The sequence below is a fragment of the Alosa alosa genome, chromosome 17, assembly GCF_017589495.1.
Source record: "Alosa alosa isolate M-15738 ecotype Scorff River chromosome 17, AALO_Geno_1.1, whole genome shotgun sequence".
NCBI lineage: Eukaryota > Metazoa > Chordata > Actinopteri > Clupeiformes > Clupeidae > Alosa > Alosa alosa.
In genome coordinates this window covers 17,664,409-17,678,729 of record NC_063205.1, presented here as the reverse complement: position 1 = coordinate 17,678,729, position 14,321 = coordinate 17,664,409, and the positions used below count along the sequence as shown (strand labels likewise).

At 40.7% G+C, this 14,321-nt stretch overlaps 1 protein-coding gene across 1 annotated transcript; it reads right to left on the bottom strand.

Moving 5' to 3' along the window:
* Positions 1-4,632: 4,632 nt before the first annotated feature.
* On the bottom strand, positions 4,633-12,054 carry LOC125310561 (tetraspanin-8-like). Its single transcript, XM_048268089.1, has 9 exons — positions 11,854-12,054; positions 11,615-11,671; positions 11,373-11,492; positions 11,195-11,269; positions 10,964-11,056; positions 8,016-8,141; positions 6,959-7,021; positions 5,660-5,734; positions 4,633-5,433 (listed from the first exon to the last, which is right to left on the bottom strand). The coding sequence occupies exons 1-9, from the start codon at positions 11,911-11,913 to the stop codon at positions 5,284-5,286; spliced, it is 819 nt and encodes a 272-aa protein (XP_048124046.1). The 5' UTR covers positions 11,914-12,054; the 3' UTR covers positions 4,633-5,283.
* Positions 12,055-14,321: the final 2,267 nt, after the last annotated feature.

The following is a 14,321-nucleotide window of genomic DNA, read 5'->3' as shown; positions in this document are numbered from 1 at the left end:
TTTGGATTGCAAATATGCTAGTACAGTAGGTCATGGGGGTTCAGGTAGGGTGGGAAGAGAGATGAGGCGGGTAACGGGTCTTGTGTAGGCTACTGTTTGTCCCCCACCTGGACATCTGCAACCCTACAACGGCTGTCCTTGCCGGGATGGAGGGAAATCACTCTACCTACTGGCCAAAGGGATCGCGGGAGCTGACAACAACGGTGTTGGGTTGAAGGTCAGGATCATCAGTGCGCCACTTCTGTCTAGACTGGAGAGGGGGAAGATAATTTTTAACGAAGTGGGCCCAAAAATTATCTGAGAGGATTTGACTATGACGCCATTGGCGACGGCTGCGCAGCTCAGAGTCAGGATACGTTACCAGGGGGAGGGAGGAGTCGTGCCGCCCCATGAGCAACAGGTTAGGAGTCACCGGATCAGGATCAGCAACATCAGAGGAGACATAACCTAGGGGCTTTGAATTGAGGATACCTTCAATTTCAATCATGACTGTGCATAGCACCTCTTCCGCGACAGCTTGGGCACCTAGGGTAGTCTGCAAGGCAATCTTGATTGAGCGCTCCCACGTTCCGCCAAAGAGGGGCGCGTGTGGGGGGTTAAACTTGAAGGAGATCTTCTGCTTGGCCAGGATTGCCTGGAGGTCAGGGGTCAGGGATTGGTAGGCCTCCTCTAGCTCTCTGGTGCCACCGATGAAGTTGGTACCTCTGTCAGAAAGCAGCTCAAAAGGTTTGCCTCTGCGAGCCATAAAGCGCCTAAGTGCCATCAAAAAGGAATCTGTATTCATGTGACTGAGTAAATCTAGATGTACACACCGAGTTGTCAAGCATTTGAAAATAATTCCCCACCTTTTCTCCACTCGTCTGCCAATCTTCACAGTGTAGGACCCAAAACAATCTGCACCGGAATAGAAGGGAGGTTCACAAAGGCGTAGGCGAGCAAGGGGGAGATCAGCCATTTGGGGAATAAGGGGTTTGGCACGTGACTGCTGGCACTTAGCGCTCCTGTGCTGATGTTTCTTGACAGCCTCACGACCCCTCAGGATCCAGAACCGCCTCCTTAGCTCAGCAAAATGTCTCTCCGGACGAGGATGGTTTAAGTCAGGGGTGGGCAAACTTTTTGGCTCAAGGGCCACATTGGGTTTTGAAAATTGTCCGGCGGGCCGCACAACTACGGCTGGGCCCTCTCACAGTTATTAAATGGTCAGTAGTGGGAACTACTGTTGCCTTCATGATTTCCTTTTAAAAGTTTCTTATAAGGAGATATCAATTATCAACAATGACAAGCCAGCTGGAACCTGCGGCTCTCTCTCCATCTTGTGAGTGCTGACGCGTTCCCAATTAAATGGATCGCATAATGTTCACGTTAGATCTGCTGCAAAGGAGATAACTAAGAGTTAACTTAGTTTAACATGATGTTATCTCTATTTAACATGATGTTTTTAGCCTGACGAGCCAGACCCACATTAAAATGTAGGGTATGGGCACTCACCGTTCACAGTGCTCAGTCCGAGGGGCGGGATAATCGGTTGTCTTTCAAATTTCCTCTGCACGCAATAGGACAGCGCTATGAGTCCCATGGTTTCCCACCAGCGGAGCTAGTTGGCTAGTTCAAACTTTTGCCAACTTAATAAAAGCTTAACTCGTGTCACGCAGTTCGCCAACAGCAACATTATCTTATTTGTTTTCAAGTAGCAGGGAATTCAAGCCAAACCGTTGCAACTCTACCATCAATCATTATGTTAAGCCCGCCTAACAACTCTATACACGATTTGATTGGCCTGATAGAAGTTTAATTTTTCGAGCTCACAAGTCAACGGAGAGTTGCTAGACTAGCCCTGGCAAATGTAATTTGCTGCCGCTAGGGTGCGTCTAGATTTCTAGGCTAATGTTTCACAAAGTTAAGATCTGCTTCTACTAAATCTGACATAACTATAATGTTGACATGATATGAATCTACTGATGAGCTACCAAGCATTAATGCTAGTAAGATGCATTGTTATGTAATTTATAATGGGCAATTAATGGAAATATTATTTCTTGTTTATTCTCATTTCAAACCACACACATCCTATTGTGGCTATTATAGATTTGTTCATGAGTATCCAGCTACATTTAATGAGTAAGTACTCTTTTGATCCCGTGAGGGAAATTTGGTCTCTGCATTTATCCCAATCCGTGAATTAGTGAAACAGACTCAGCGAACACACAGTGAGGTAAAGCACACACTAATCCCGGCGCAGTGAGCTGCCTGCAACAACAGCGCCACTCGGGGAGCAGTGAGGGGTTAGGTGCCTTGCTAGGTGCCACTTCAGCCGTGCCTACTGGTCAGGTTTCGAACCGGCAACCCTCCGGAAACAAGTCCGAAGCGCTAACCAGTAGGCCACAGCTGCCCCAAGTGACTTAAGTTAAATACATCACACACACACACACACACACACACACACACACACACACACACACACACACACACACACACACACACACACACACACACACACACACACACACACACAGAGGATGTGGTGGACATTCCTTTATTCTGAAATACATCAATAGGCTCTCAAAACAATTCCAAACTGACATAAGGTGCTTATATAGCAGGCCCATATAGATTATTTGTCAAATAAACCAGTAAAAGAGTATAAGGGGATTGAATATATAACATTAGTGTTTCCCATACATTGACTAATCTGTGGCAGGCCGCCACAAAATTAAAAACCTTTCTTTCGTGAAGAACCCGCTGCCTCTCCGCATGTGCATTTAACAAAACATAAAGGATTTTTGAGGGATTGTTGTTGCCACATAGAAGCATTGCATAGAACGTGGCGTGCTAAACTGCTAATCCAAATCAATGAATGGATTTGTGAATTCGGTTTCATGTTCACGAAAGCTGGTAACATTTTGGCCTTGGCCTTGTGGCCTTGGGTCCCTTGAGCTGAAAAAGGTTGAAGTTCCCTGTACTTTATGGTAAATCAAAACCAGCCGCCACACAATAATGTTCTATGTTGTACTATTTAAATAATTTAAAAATAATTCAATCACTTTAATTTTATTCGACTACTCGCTTATTGACTCTGACACTAAATGTTTGCAATTCCTGATGTAAGTGGAAAAATTTTGCAAGACTCAGAAGTGTTTGTCTCAAGGAGTGGAGTCAAATCAGTGAAACAGTATCCTGATAAACAGGCAGCATTTTAATGCCTCTGTCATGTTTCATATTTGGTAAATAAACCACAGTGAAATGTTAACAGCTTTTGAGATATTGCGACTGCTCCAACACTGAAAGGCACTGTTAGAATCCTTGGATCAAGCCAGGTTCACCGTAGCATATTCCACTGTCTGCTCACATTGGTGACCGCACCAGAGCAAGCACACTTCGCAGTTCCTCCGGAAATGCATTCTAGTTTAGACTATTTTCCACATTGTAGAATCACTGCAAAAACTGCTTATCTAATATTAATCTTATATCAACATAAAAAAATCTAGTTGGTATTGTTTTCAGAATTAAGCTGATTTGTCTGCCAGTGCGTTAAGCAAATTTGTCCTAAAAACAAGCAAATGTGTCTGCCAGTGCATTGAGTAAATTTGTCATATGGCTGAAAAAAGCATTCAAAAAACTTCTGTTAACATGTATCATATTATTGTTTAATTTGACCTCAGATTCACCCCTGTAGGCTGAACAGGCTAATTGAGATATAAAGAGGATTTTACTTGATTTAGCCGCCTGCAGTGGTCTGTAGCTGACTGCATGACATACAGTATGCACGATTCCGGGTTGAAAACATATAAGAATCTCAGAAATAATCATGTCATGCAGTCAGCTTAAGATGGCTGCAGGCGGCTACATTGCCATTCTAACCTCTTGGCAGCCATTTTGGTGGCCATCTTGAAAATGACCCCTTTCAAGATTAGATTTTCCTAGATTTTTAGTAGGCTATATTATTTAACATGTCCAACAGTACCATAATCCATTAAAAAAACCTTTTGTCTCAATTTTTTTGATGTTGAACCCTATATTGAATGGCCCAACTGGTACTTAAAAAGACTAATTGACAGCAAAAATACAGTAGGATCAAAGTTCTTCCACTTGGCGGCCATATTGCAACGCTTTTTGGGCACTTATCGGGCATCTATTTCGGCAGAAATGCGCGTGCGCAAGGCTTTACGACACCAATCTTGCTCCAGCGGCGAGATCACAACACGATTGGCAGAATGTCTTCACAACGCACCACATTATTGGCTCAATGTATTCACAACACAGCACATGATTGGTTCAATGTATTCACGTCAACGTTTTGCTGCGGAAGGGGTGTGATATGTGTAGACAACTGCCATATTGCCGTTACAAACTAACCCCATGCATTTCTATGGAGGATTTTTTGAGTGCTGCGTCTCATTAGAAAGTCTCTGGTAGAATTTTCTTCACCACAGTACAGTACAGACGAGTTATTTTAAAAAACTGGGATATTCTCCACAGTGACCCATCTTTACGTTCAGTGCTCATTATTTGTTTCCGTTGCAAAGGGGAAGAAAGTAGTGTGCATTCCTAATGCATACTCACATTGTATTTAGATGTGGAAATCTGAAAACTTGGAAATGATATGAAAGATTAATAAATAGACAAACGTGAAAATAAGATCAGTCTGTAGTATGTATTCAAATAAATTAATATAAAAAATGAATATAAATCATTAAAAAAACATAAAATAAGAAATTCATGTATTATTCACATTCATAAAAGAAAACACTACATCCTCTGATGGCACAGTGTGGAGATTAACAACACATATCAGCTCTGTTGAAATATTTTTATTTCACATTGTTTTAACAGCACACAAAGAATTTACTCAAAAGTACCATTCTAAAAGGTGCAAAACATTGTCTGAACAGAACATAACATATAAATGAAATATTAAAAATAAGGCTATTAGAAATGATATTTGAAAAATAGTGCAAAAAGCTTTCTTTACCTGACAACAAAACCTTCCATTTGGCATTCAGTGAAATTTACATTAAAAGAAAAACAGAAGCCGTTTACTGAACTTCCAGCATTTTGCCAGTAGCATATGAATTATATATACTTCACAGAAAGTCACTTCCAAGATGTCACCAAGAATGAGAAAATTACTAGCTGCGACTTAATGTCAAACCCAGCGAAGTTTGCAAAATAGAAAAGATAAAACTAAGCAACATAGTCAACAATTTAAAAAAGACTAGTTCCAACCATCTAGTAATAACTCAACATGTTGAAGCAAAATTTTGAGTTGTGTTCTGCTTTCTGCTTTCAAAGCCACTGGAGGTGCAGTTCGTCATCAACCAACTTAGTGTATTTAGGTGGCTGTGATATGCTGAAAATGTTGGAGGGCTTGACAACGGCTTCTGGCGTCTTGTATGTCTGACCTAGCAGACAGCAGGACATCACAAACCCAAGGAACTGCACACACAAAAGAGGACACAAGTCAGCGAGCTCAAGCACAGAATGCTTTAAGACATCAACTAGGAAACTAGTCACAGAGTCAGGGGACAATCCGTTATTTAGTTAGCTCTACTCAGTCTAATTAAAGAAACAATCTTAATATGACAGGAAGAACCAGTGAAATGTACTGCAAGCAGTCATTGCACAAGCAGTGGATCCTGATGAATGACTGGTTAGTACTTACTGCCAAAGTGGAAAATCCAAAGAATAGTCCAAGGATCACATCAACTGCTTTGTTCTCGATGATCTCACCGCAGGGCTAAATAGTTGTAGAGTGGGGGAGTTACACTGTTAGAAATCTCTACAAGTCATTCTATTTTGTTCATCACTAACCCCGTTCCCTGCAGACTGTTGAGCAGCGACAAGAATGGGACAGTATTTAATTCTCAAAACTCTAGCAGCTGTGAGGTATACTACGAAGCATGTTAGCCTAGACGTATCGAAGCTACACAAAGCCTTAACTCGGTGTATAAGTTAAGTGATACTACGATAGCAGTTATGTGATATATTGGTAAAACTAGGCTTTCAGCTCAGATCTGTGTGCGTTCTCGGTGTTGGGATGATGTTGGCCAATCATGAAACGTGGAGACCCACAAGACCGCTTACATAAAAAGCAAATACTTTCGCATTTATGAGCGACAGTGTAATCTAGACTGCGGTCATTTTTAGTATCTAGCCTATAACATCAAATAAATCGATTGTCATTAGATGTATGGTATGTACGTCCATAGTGGCATATTAGCACGCACAACACTGTTAAAGCGCCTGCGAGATCCAAAATGTTTGGAGAGGCGGAACTCCACCTGTAAGATATATGACAGAATCTTACACGTGCGATAACTTCGTTTTTCTAGATAACTGATTGGTCAGAAGGCGGTAGTTTTACACGATTTGAGGTATAACTTAGCACATAACCTGCTCCCGACCAGGTTTGGTTGGCAGCATAAGACACCATGGTGATACAGTGACGCTAAAACAGAGCCACTTTTGTGTCACAGCATACCCCGGCTTAGAGCGCAACATACCTTGCTAACCCACTAATTGAGATTCGTAGTATAGCCCACTGGTCTTCTGAGTTCCCAAACATTTGCAAAATGTTGTTAAATAAAGAGGTGAAGCAACACAGTGGCAAACATACCCGTCCCAACTTTTTTGAGACATGTTGCTGGCATCAAATTCAAAACTAACATATATTTTTCCAAAAAAAAAACATTTCTCTGTTTCAACAATTGATATGTTGTCTTTGAAGTTCGACCTATTCTAATTAAATAGAGGGTTAACATGATTTGTAAATCATAGCATTCTGTTTTTATTTACATTTTACAGTTTCCCAACGTCTTTGGAAATGAGGTTGAAAAAATGTTTTAAGTTAAAGCATTAAGGATGGCATATAAAAATGTAGCACTAATGATTTTGCCGACTTTCTGCCATACAATGTGTATATACAGTATACACACAAAATAAAGTTGTTCAGTTGCCTTACCATCTTACGAACCATCCTCCGTGAATTCCTCCTTGACTCAAGCTGAAGGAAGAAATCATATCCCTGGGGAGACATTTTTTCTATTACTATGGTTCTGTACTTGTCAATTTACAGCCAACTGTGTTCAAATTATTTACAGACTGATGTCAGAATCCATACACTTAGGAAGGAACCCACATAACAGCAGTATTCTGTATCCATGATAATGTGATAGTGTGAATAATACCTAACATGCAAACATGCAAAGTATACAAGGCACATTCTTTGTTGATTAGCTTAGCTACAGTACTTTGCATACTGAGGCCAAATTCTGTAACGGTCATCAAGGCCTCTTAAAAGGAACCGCCACTTAGGGGCAGAGATATCACGCAACACATCAGTACTTTCTCAGTCTCCACAGCATGGACAATCTCTGCGCGCAAGTAGCAGTGCTTCGCCCCAATATAGTCAATACCTGTCTAGGAAATCACCTCATCTTAATCTGCATTGCCGTTTGTACTCATAAAAAGTCGAAAAAAAAATTTGGATCGCTAACAAAATCTTAAACAATAGAAGCGAGTGCCCTAGAGAACCTTGGGTGTTGTCACTGGAATGTGCTGTTGCTGGTAACTAACCCCTGGCGTCGTGAATAAACCTGCAGTGTTTTCTCAGACCTGAGTATGCCTGGAGTTCTTTTTACCACAAAGTAAGTCAACTGGAGAGCCTTCTGATTTCCAGGTGCTGGTGATGTGCAGTCGTCAATGAATTTTAGAAAAGTGAAAGATCACCACACTTATTTTGCTGGTTTATTTTTCAGTGTTCACTGAAAAATAAACCAGCAAAATAAGTCTACCAGTGTGCAGTGATCTTTCACTTTTCTGCAAGTCAACTGGAGCTTTGTTTTATGTAATGAAGCACCACATTTCCAAGCTGCAGTTGACACAGAACCTTACTCCACTTGGCTACAGTGACCAGGATGCAGTTAGACTTGGTTGACGTTAGCCTCGTTGGAGCAGAGAACTGTGGTATTGAGTGCATGCCTACCATGGTGATCTTTCTGATAGCAATGGCAGCTCACCTTCACAGTATAGTCTGGTAGGGGCACACATGTATTCTGCATCAGCTCATCTGAGGAGCAGTCACAGGAGTCTGGTACTTGGTCCCTCCAGTCCATGTATCCGTTGACGAGACCACAGCAGTGCAACTAGAAAGAAAGAAAGAAAGAAAGAAAGAAAGAAAGAAAGAAAGAAAGAAAAAGAGAAAGAAAGAAAGAAAGAAAGAAAGAAAGAAAGAAAGAAAGAAAGAAAGAAAGAAAGAAAGAAAGAAAGAAAGAAAGAAAGAAAGAAAGAAAGAAAGAAAGAAAGAGTCAAGGCCATTGCTAAGCCTATCTGCATATCTTGCTACAAAAAAAGTGTGCGAAAGTGCTTAAGAGTTTTTTTCTCAACACCATGACACAAAAACAACCACGTGCCAACTTCACAACCAAGGGACGCAACAAGAACATTCAATGCTCATACAGTTGTATATACTTCAGTAATCAACTTGATGGATATTCTCCTTGCAGATGTAGAAACTGAGTTCAAGCTAATTACAGTGCATGAAAATGCACTGTTCTGTTATCCGAAGTCTTCTTCTTATTATTATTCTTCCCACCAAATTTCTGCGTCTAATTCAGCTTCAACCGTTTAACGTAGAAACTTCGTTCAAACTTTGTAACGTAGGTCTTGAAAAGGACACTTGAGGAATGTATTTTTCACTTTTGTAAACTTTATACTTTGAGATATTAATAAAAAACAAGCTTATTTTTCCCCATTGACTTTGTATGGGGACTATGACATCATAATGGGCTAATTAACTTGATTTGCACCTGTATCAACTTCCAGCTGCTCAACTAGGTCCCATCAAAAAGCTAGTTAAACTGATTGCACCTGTATCAACTGCTTTCTGCTCAATTAGGCCAACTCTCTCTGTGTATCTCCATATGTTAGACCGGCACATCCGGGAACTTGACTCGTGACAAACGTTCCCGCCCCTTTCGGGGGGAAAACAAACAACCCCTCTCATTAACTCCAACGCAAATTAGGGTCAATAAACGTAATTCGTACAGAAATCGCAGGAGTAAATAATAACAAAAAATACCACAAATCAATATGACCACTCAATACATAACCACTTTGCCGGTCGTTGACCGTGAAAGATACCTACAAAAGCTTAATTCAATTAATATAAAAACATGTCCCTTCAGTCTCCCGAGTACGAAGTGGTGCAACAACCCCACTCAGTGACCAGAAGTGTCATACGGTCTTCTCTTCTTATGGCTTGTAGCCATAATTTTCTTCTGTCAGGATTTTTTTGAGGACATGGTAGGCAAAAGAAACTCAGGGAGGGGTTCTAGCTGTGTGGTTGGTACATGTCTACCGGTTCACTCTGGCTTGTTCTGAGGGAATGTTTTCCCCTCAAAAGGGGCATGGCGCATGACGCGGGTCCGGTTGTAAGTATTCTAGAAGGATATAAGGCACATTCCATCCAACTTTCTATCCATTCATCCTCTTCAAACCATTCACTCATCTACCCATTAAACTATCCCATCAACATTCATTAAACAATCTGCCCATCAACATCCATTCAACTTTCTGTCTATCAACATCCATTACACTATCTATATTTAACTTTTAAACTATACTCTGTCTCAGGCTTTAAACATACAATCTGGCTCTACAGATCCTGTTCAACTATTTCCTCTGCCCACAACTGTTTCAAAATAAATGTCCTCACTACAATAATTCACTATTAAATAATTACTATTTATATAATAACTATTTAAACTACTCAACTATTTAACTGTTCAGCCATTTCAACTGTCAGTTGTTATCAACTATGACTTCTGCCAACTGTTATCAAATAAAAGTTTGTTTTGCATTTTATGTTAATATATATGTTTATATTTTCATGCACTGGTAATTTCCTCGAAATTACATTTTCTAGTTTTAATTATGCTGTCTCTTAGGGCTGGTTCAGACTGCTGACGTCACTTGTGCGGTGCATGTCTGTACCGTGGTTGCCGCGTCGCGTTTTATATGAGCATTCATACCAGAAACGTCTCTGATGCGCCGCTGCTGCAGCCAGTCTGCCTATTAAAAACATCTCTTCACAGTCTCTTTTGAATGAACGCTTCCAACATGTCGTGTGAAAAATAGGCGCCGGTCCTATTTCTAGCATGCACACATTTTCAGCGCAGCTCAAACCGCACATGAGACGTGCATGTCATGCAGGCAGTGTGCACGCTCTAACCTCTTAATGTGGACGCTGAAATGAAAACGGAAAGATAACACAGCTGACACACACAGTCGCCAAGTTTGCAGACTGCATGAACCCTAAGGAGGGCTGTGAGAGTCAGCCTTGAGGAAGTGTCAAAACAGGGACTCCAGCAATCTATTGTTGGGGAAAAAAACCTTGAGCAATGTTAATATAACAAGAACTGAGATACTGAAAGATATGGAAGTCATTTTCAGGCCTATCCTATTTTGCGCATATCCTAGGTGAATGTTCTGTCAAACACTTTCATGACGATGTGTTGAAACTCTGAATTAAGCCAAATAAGCAGTATGCTCCACCAAGAAAATTACTGTGATGACAAACAGGTCTCCAAATGTCAAAAGGACAACCAGTTTTTGGTTTGAAGTTTCTCTCGTGGACATCATCTTATTCCATATGAGTTAGATTACATAGCCAGATGCTAAATGCATTATCAGTCATCCATGGAATGTCTAAACATATTCATGGGTTTCATCAGGTCCCTTTCCACAGGTGTATAAAATCAAGCACCTTAATTGTCAATGCAGACTGCATGGTGCTTGATTAATACACCTGTGGAAAGGGACCTGATGAAACCAATGAATATGCACACAATTCCAATGTTTTTTGTTAGCATAAAGCACTAAAACATTGATTTATCGTTCCATTTGTGGGGCTATTAATCCTCAACTAGAAATTATTATGGTTATAGAATAGTATACCACAATTTACCTGACTCTGGAATTCATCCATGATTCCCTGGAAGTTCTCAGAGGTTTCATCCAAAGGCCCAACACTTTGCATTTCCTCCTGCATCAGGCTGACCTTGTGGAACAAAAGGGATGCAAATCCTGTCACAACCACTTTAGATACCTCACTTAATTGTCACAAAGCCAATTGCATTACGAGGTTAAATCTTGCGAAGAAAGTTTGTCAGACTAACCTGTAACCTGTCAGACTTACCTGTGGGTGCAGAACAGCTAGAGGCACCGCCACGCGCAACAGGGCGAAGCAGCAGGAACACATCAGAACGATAAACTGTAAATCAGGAGGGTCATGATCGGTTGTCAAACGTGAACACCTATATTTTTAGGCTTTTTCTGACAAGGAGAATATGAGGTGGTTGGGTGGAAGGACTCACCACAACGAGCATCCATTTCACATTTTTCAGCGCACCGTGTGCTCCAAGAAATGACACAAGGAACGTGACAGCCCCGATCATGTACAGCCCGATGACTCCATTAGTTTTGTCCAAGTCAAACTAAATAAAAATGCAGGTGAATTCACTGAAATAGCGTTTTTTTAGTCTAACAATTATATGACGAACAGGGGTCAACAGTAGGCTAATGGAAATTCAAAATAAATAGAAAAACCTTAACCTACCTCGGCAGTGTTGAAGTGGATCAGTACCGCCAGAACGAGCACGCAAACTCCAGCAATCTAATCAATAAGAAGGTATAGCGGACAAAAATAGACATTTTGTAAATGTAGACCCCATACAACAGTCGGTAGAAAATTTTGGCCAACTAGGCTACTTGTTGTTGCACTTTCAAACGGAATACAGCATTATATACAATACAACATTAAAACTCGTTGAAATTACTTTATCAAATGTAACTTACAGCAAAAACTACGTTGAAAAAAATGAAAAGGTTTCTGAGAAGACAGTTCACTTTCGCCATTTCGGGGATTTCTGAACACACCGCTGCTCTTTCTCACTTGCTTCTGAAACTCGGTCGTCGTAGATAACTGCAAGCGAACTTTGGTCAACAGGGAAGTAAAGTGTTTGTTGTTAGATGATCCTCAGCCAGTCAGGTTGGTCAGGTTCGGCAATGTTATGTCCTTCTGTGAGCGCAGGCGCGTGCGTTCATTTTATGTTAAGGGAGAACGCAACCCTTTTCTTGACTTACACAATTGACACATCAACGATAAACGCATGCAGTGCTATGTTCTATTTGCAGAATTCACATGAACAAATATAAAAATATGCTTAAAAACCCGTTATCCATTCTTTAGGACGGCACAGTAAATGGGTTATTGTTGCTTATTTTGATTTTCAATTGAGCACAGTTACGGTTTTCTGTTAAGAAATTAAACATTTAAATGATGCTTCAATTTTCTAATTTTCCTTTTTTGCGCTTGTGGTAGTACTGAACCCCGAGCATGGGGGGGGGGGGGGGGGACACCATCTAGCTGGGCCAGGCTAGATGGAAGAGAGCGCCGCCTGAAGTTGTTTGAGATTTTGACTCATTATTTTAGAGATTAATAACTAAAACTTTTTGGGAGAAGGCACGTTAAACATAACTTTCAGCCTATGTTGAACATATACAGTATATTTGAATACCATGGCCATGCCATAGCAAATAATTCCCCAAAGCAGAATGCTTTGCCATCGACGTCAGTCTTGGCTATACCGGATACAGGCTACCCCAAGCACTGTTTGACATGGCATTTTTACTTATTACATATAATGATTGTCAAAGTTTTTTTTTTTTTTCCGTCATCTACTTCCTGAATTTTTGGTCAACGATACCCGGGACACCAAAACTGGTCTCAAGGGCCCACATCAACCTGGCCCATAATCACTCATTTGTGATTTACCCCCCCGGTAAAAAATGAAAATGCAATATCATTCTGCTTTAATCGCCCCTATCTTCAGTTAAGATGTTCAGAACTGCACCAAATTGTATGTGTATGATTGACCTGGCATTCTCTGGGGGTATGCCAAGTTTCGTAGAATTTCATCCATGGGGGGGGGGTCTAAAAAATGTAGGTTAGGCCTATGTGTACATTTACACTCATTGGCCTGTAGATTGCGGTGCACACATATACACATGCACACACACACACAGGTACGCACATACTATCGGTATTAGAACGGCCGATACATAATTACAAACTGATAATTACAATCAGTAGGATTAAAAGAAAGCCAAATATTCATCATCATCATGGCTGCATTTCCAGTATTGGCGATAAGTAGTCGTTTGTCCACTAGATGGCGCATCGTTGCAGTGAGACGTAATTTTGTTATAAGTTAAAAGTGGGTTGGAAAAACAATGGAGCTTCCTACAAGGACTGTAGTTTACCGCAGAGAACATCTAATAAGGATAGGAAGATGTTCACATGAAATGTAATTCCCATTTCTTCTTGAAGCCAAAATAAATCTGAGAATGTTTATCAGACATGCTTGGTTTTTACTGCAGGTACGTTAATCTTATAATATCAATAAGGACCTACAATAATGTTACCGTTAGCGTTGGTTGAGTGATGGAGGCCAATTTGATTGCATTTGTAGAAAACTATAAATGCGGTTATACCAAGCAAATTGATAGCAGCACTGTAATTGTATCTTTCGACTGTCATTTGTTGCAAGTGCTACAAAAATCATTCTGTACAATGGAAGATTTACCAACGTTACACCGGTCTGATACAGTTTTGCCTATACATGCGTGAGACTGAGACGCCTGTTTATTTGTTTGAAGTGCGTGCAGGGTGTGAGAGGGGAATCGATGCGCTTTGATTCCAGCTTGGTAGTTGTAGTCTGTGAGATTAAAAAGCACGTGTGTGTGAAGTATCCAAACAATGACACCTTCATTTCATTATGGCTGCTTTAGCAACACACCTTAAGCTACTGTGTAGTGGGTCCCTTTTAGAAGTGGCTACTTCATTCGCGCTTTCCTTGACTCATGGAGCTACATGAATTTTATTACAACTTTTCACACAATATGGCAGTTTAAGTCCGCTTGATACTGTAAGGCGTAAGCCATTGGTTTCCAAAGGAGATTTTATTTGTGTCGCCAGCATAGCCTATTGACAATTTATTTAGTACATAGGCCTACCTTATAGGCCTACCTGTAGTTTAGGGAAGCTAACAGCTTTCTATTAGGATCTAGTTTGTTAGTTACAGTTTTGACATAACTCCCTGAATGCATTTTTGCATTTAGAATAGCCAAAGCGTTGATATCTCAATCGGAAAATTAAACAATATCGGGCGCCTATGGACTAGGCTGGGTGAACCCAGCCTAATCTGCCCGCTATTTATTTTTTGATTTCTTAGAAGATTGAGCTTGGTCTGGTGAAAGCCAGA

Bases quoted from the DNA above. Each gene is read 5' to 3' on its own strand.
- LOC125310561 (XM_048268089.1), bottom strand. From the start codon at position 11,913: ATGGCGAAAGTGAACTGTCTTCTCAGAAACCTTTTCATTTTTTTCAAC. The intron at 11,270-11,372 runs GTGAGTCCTTCC...CCTGATTTACAG, and splicing joins TGAAATGGATGCTCGTTGTG to TTTATCGTTCTGATGTGTTC. The intron at 11,057-11,194 runs GTAAGTCTGACA...TTGTTCCACAAG, and splicing joins TAGCTGTTCTGCACCCACAG to GTCAGCCTGATGCAGGAGGA.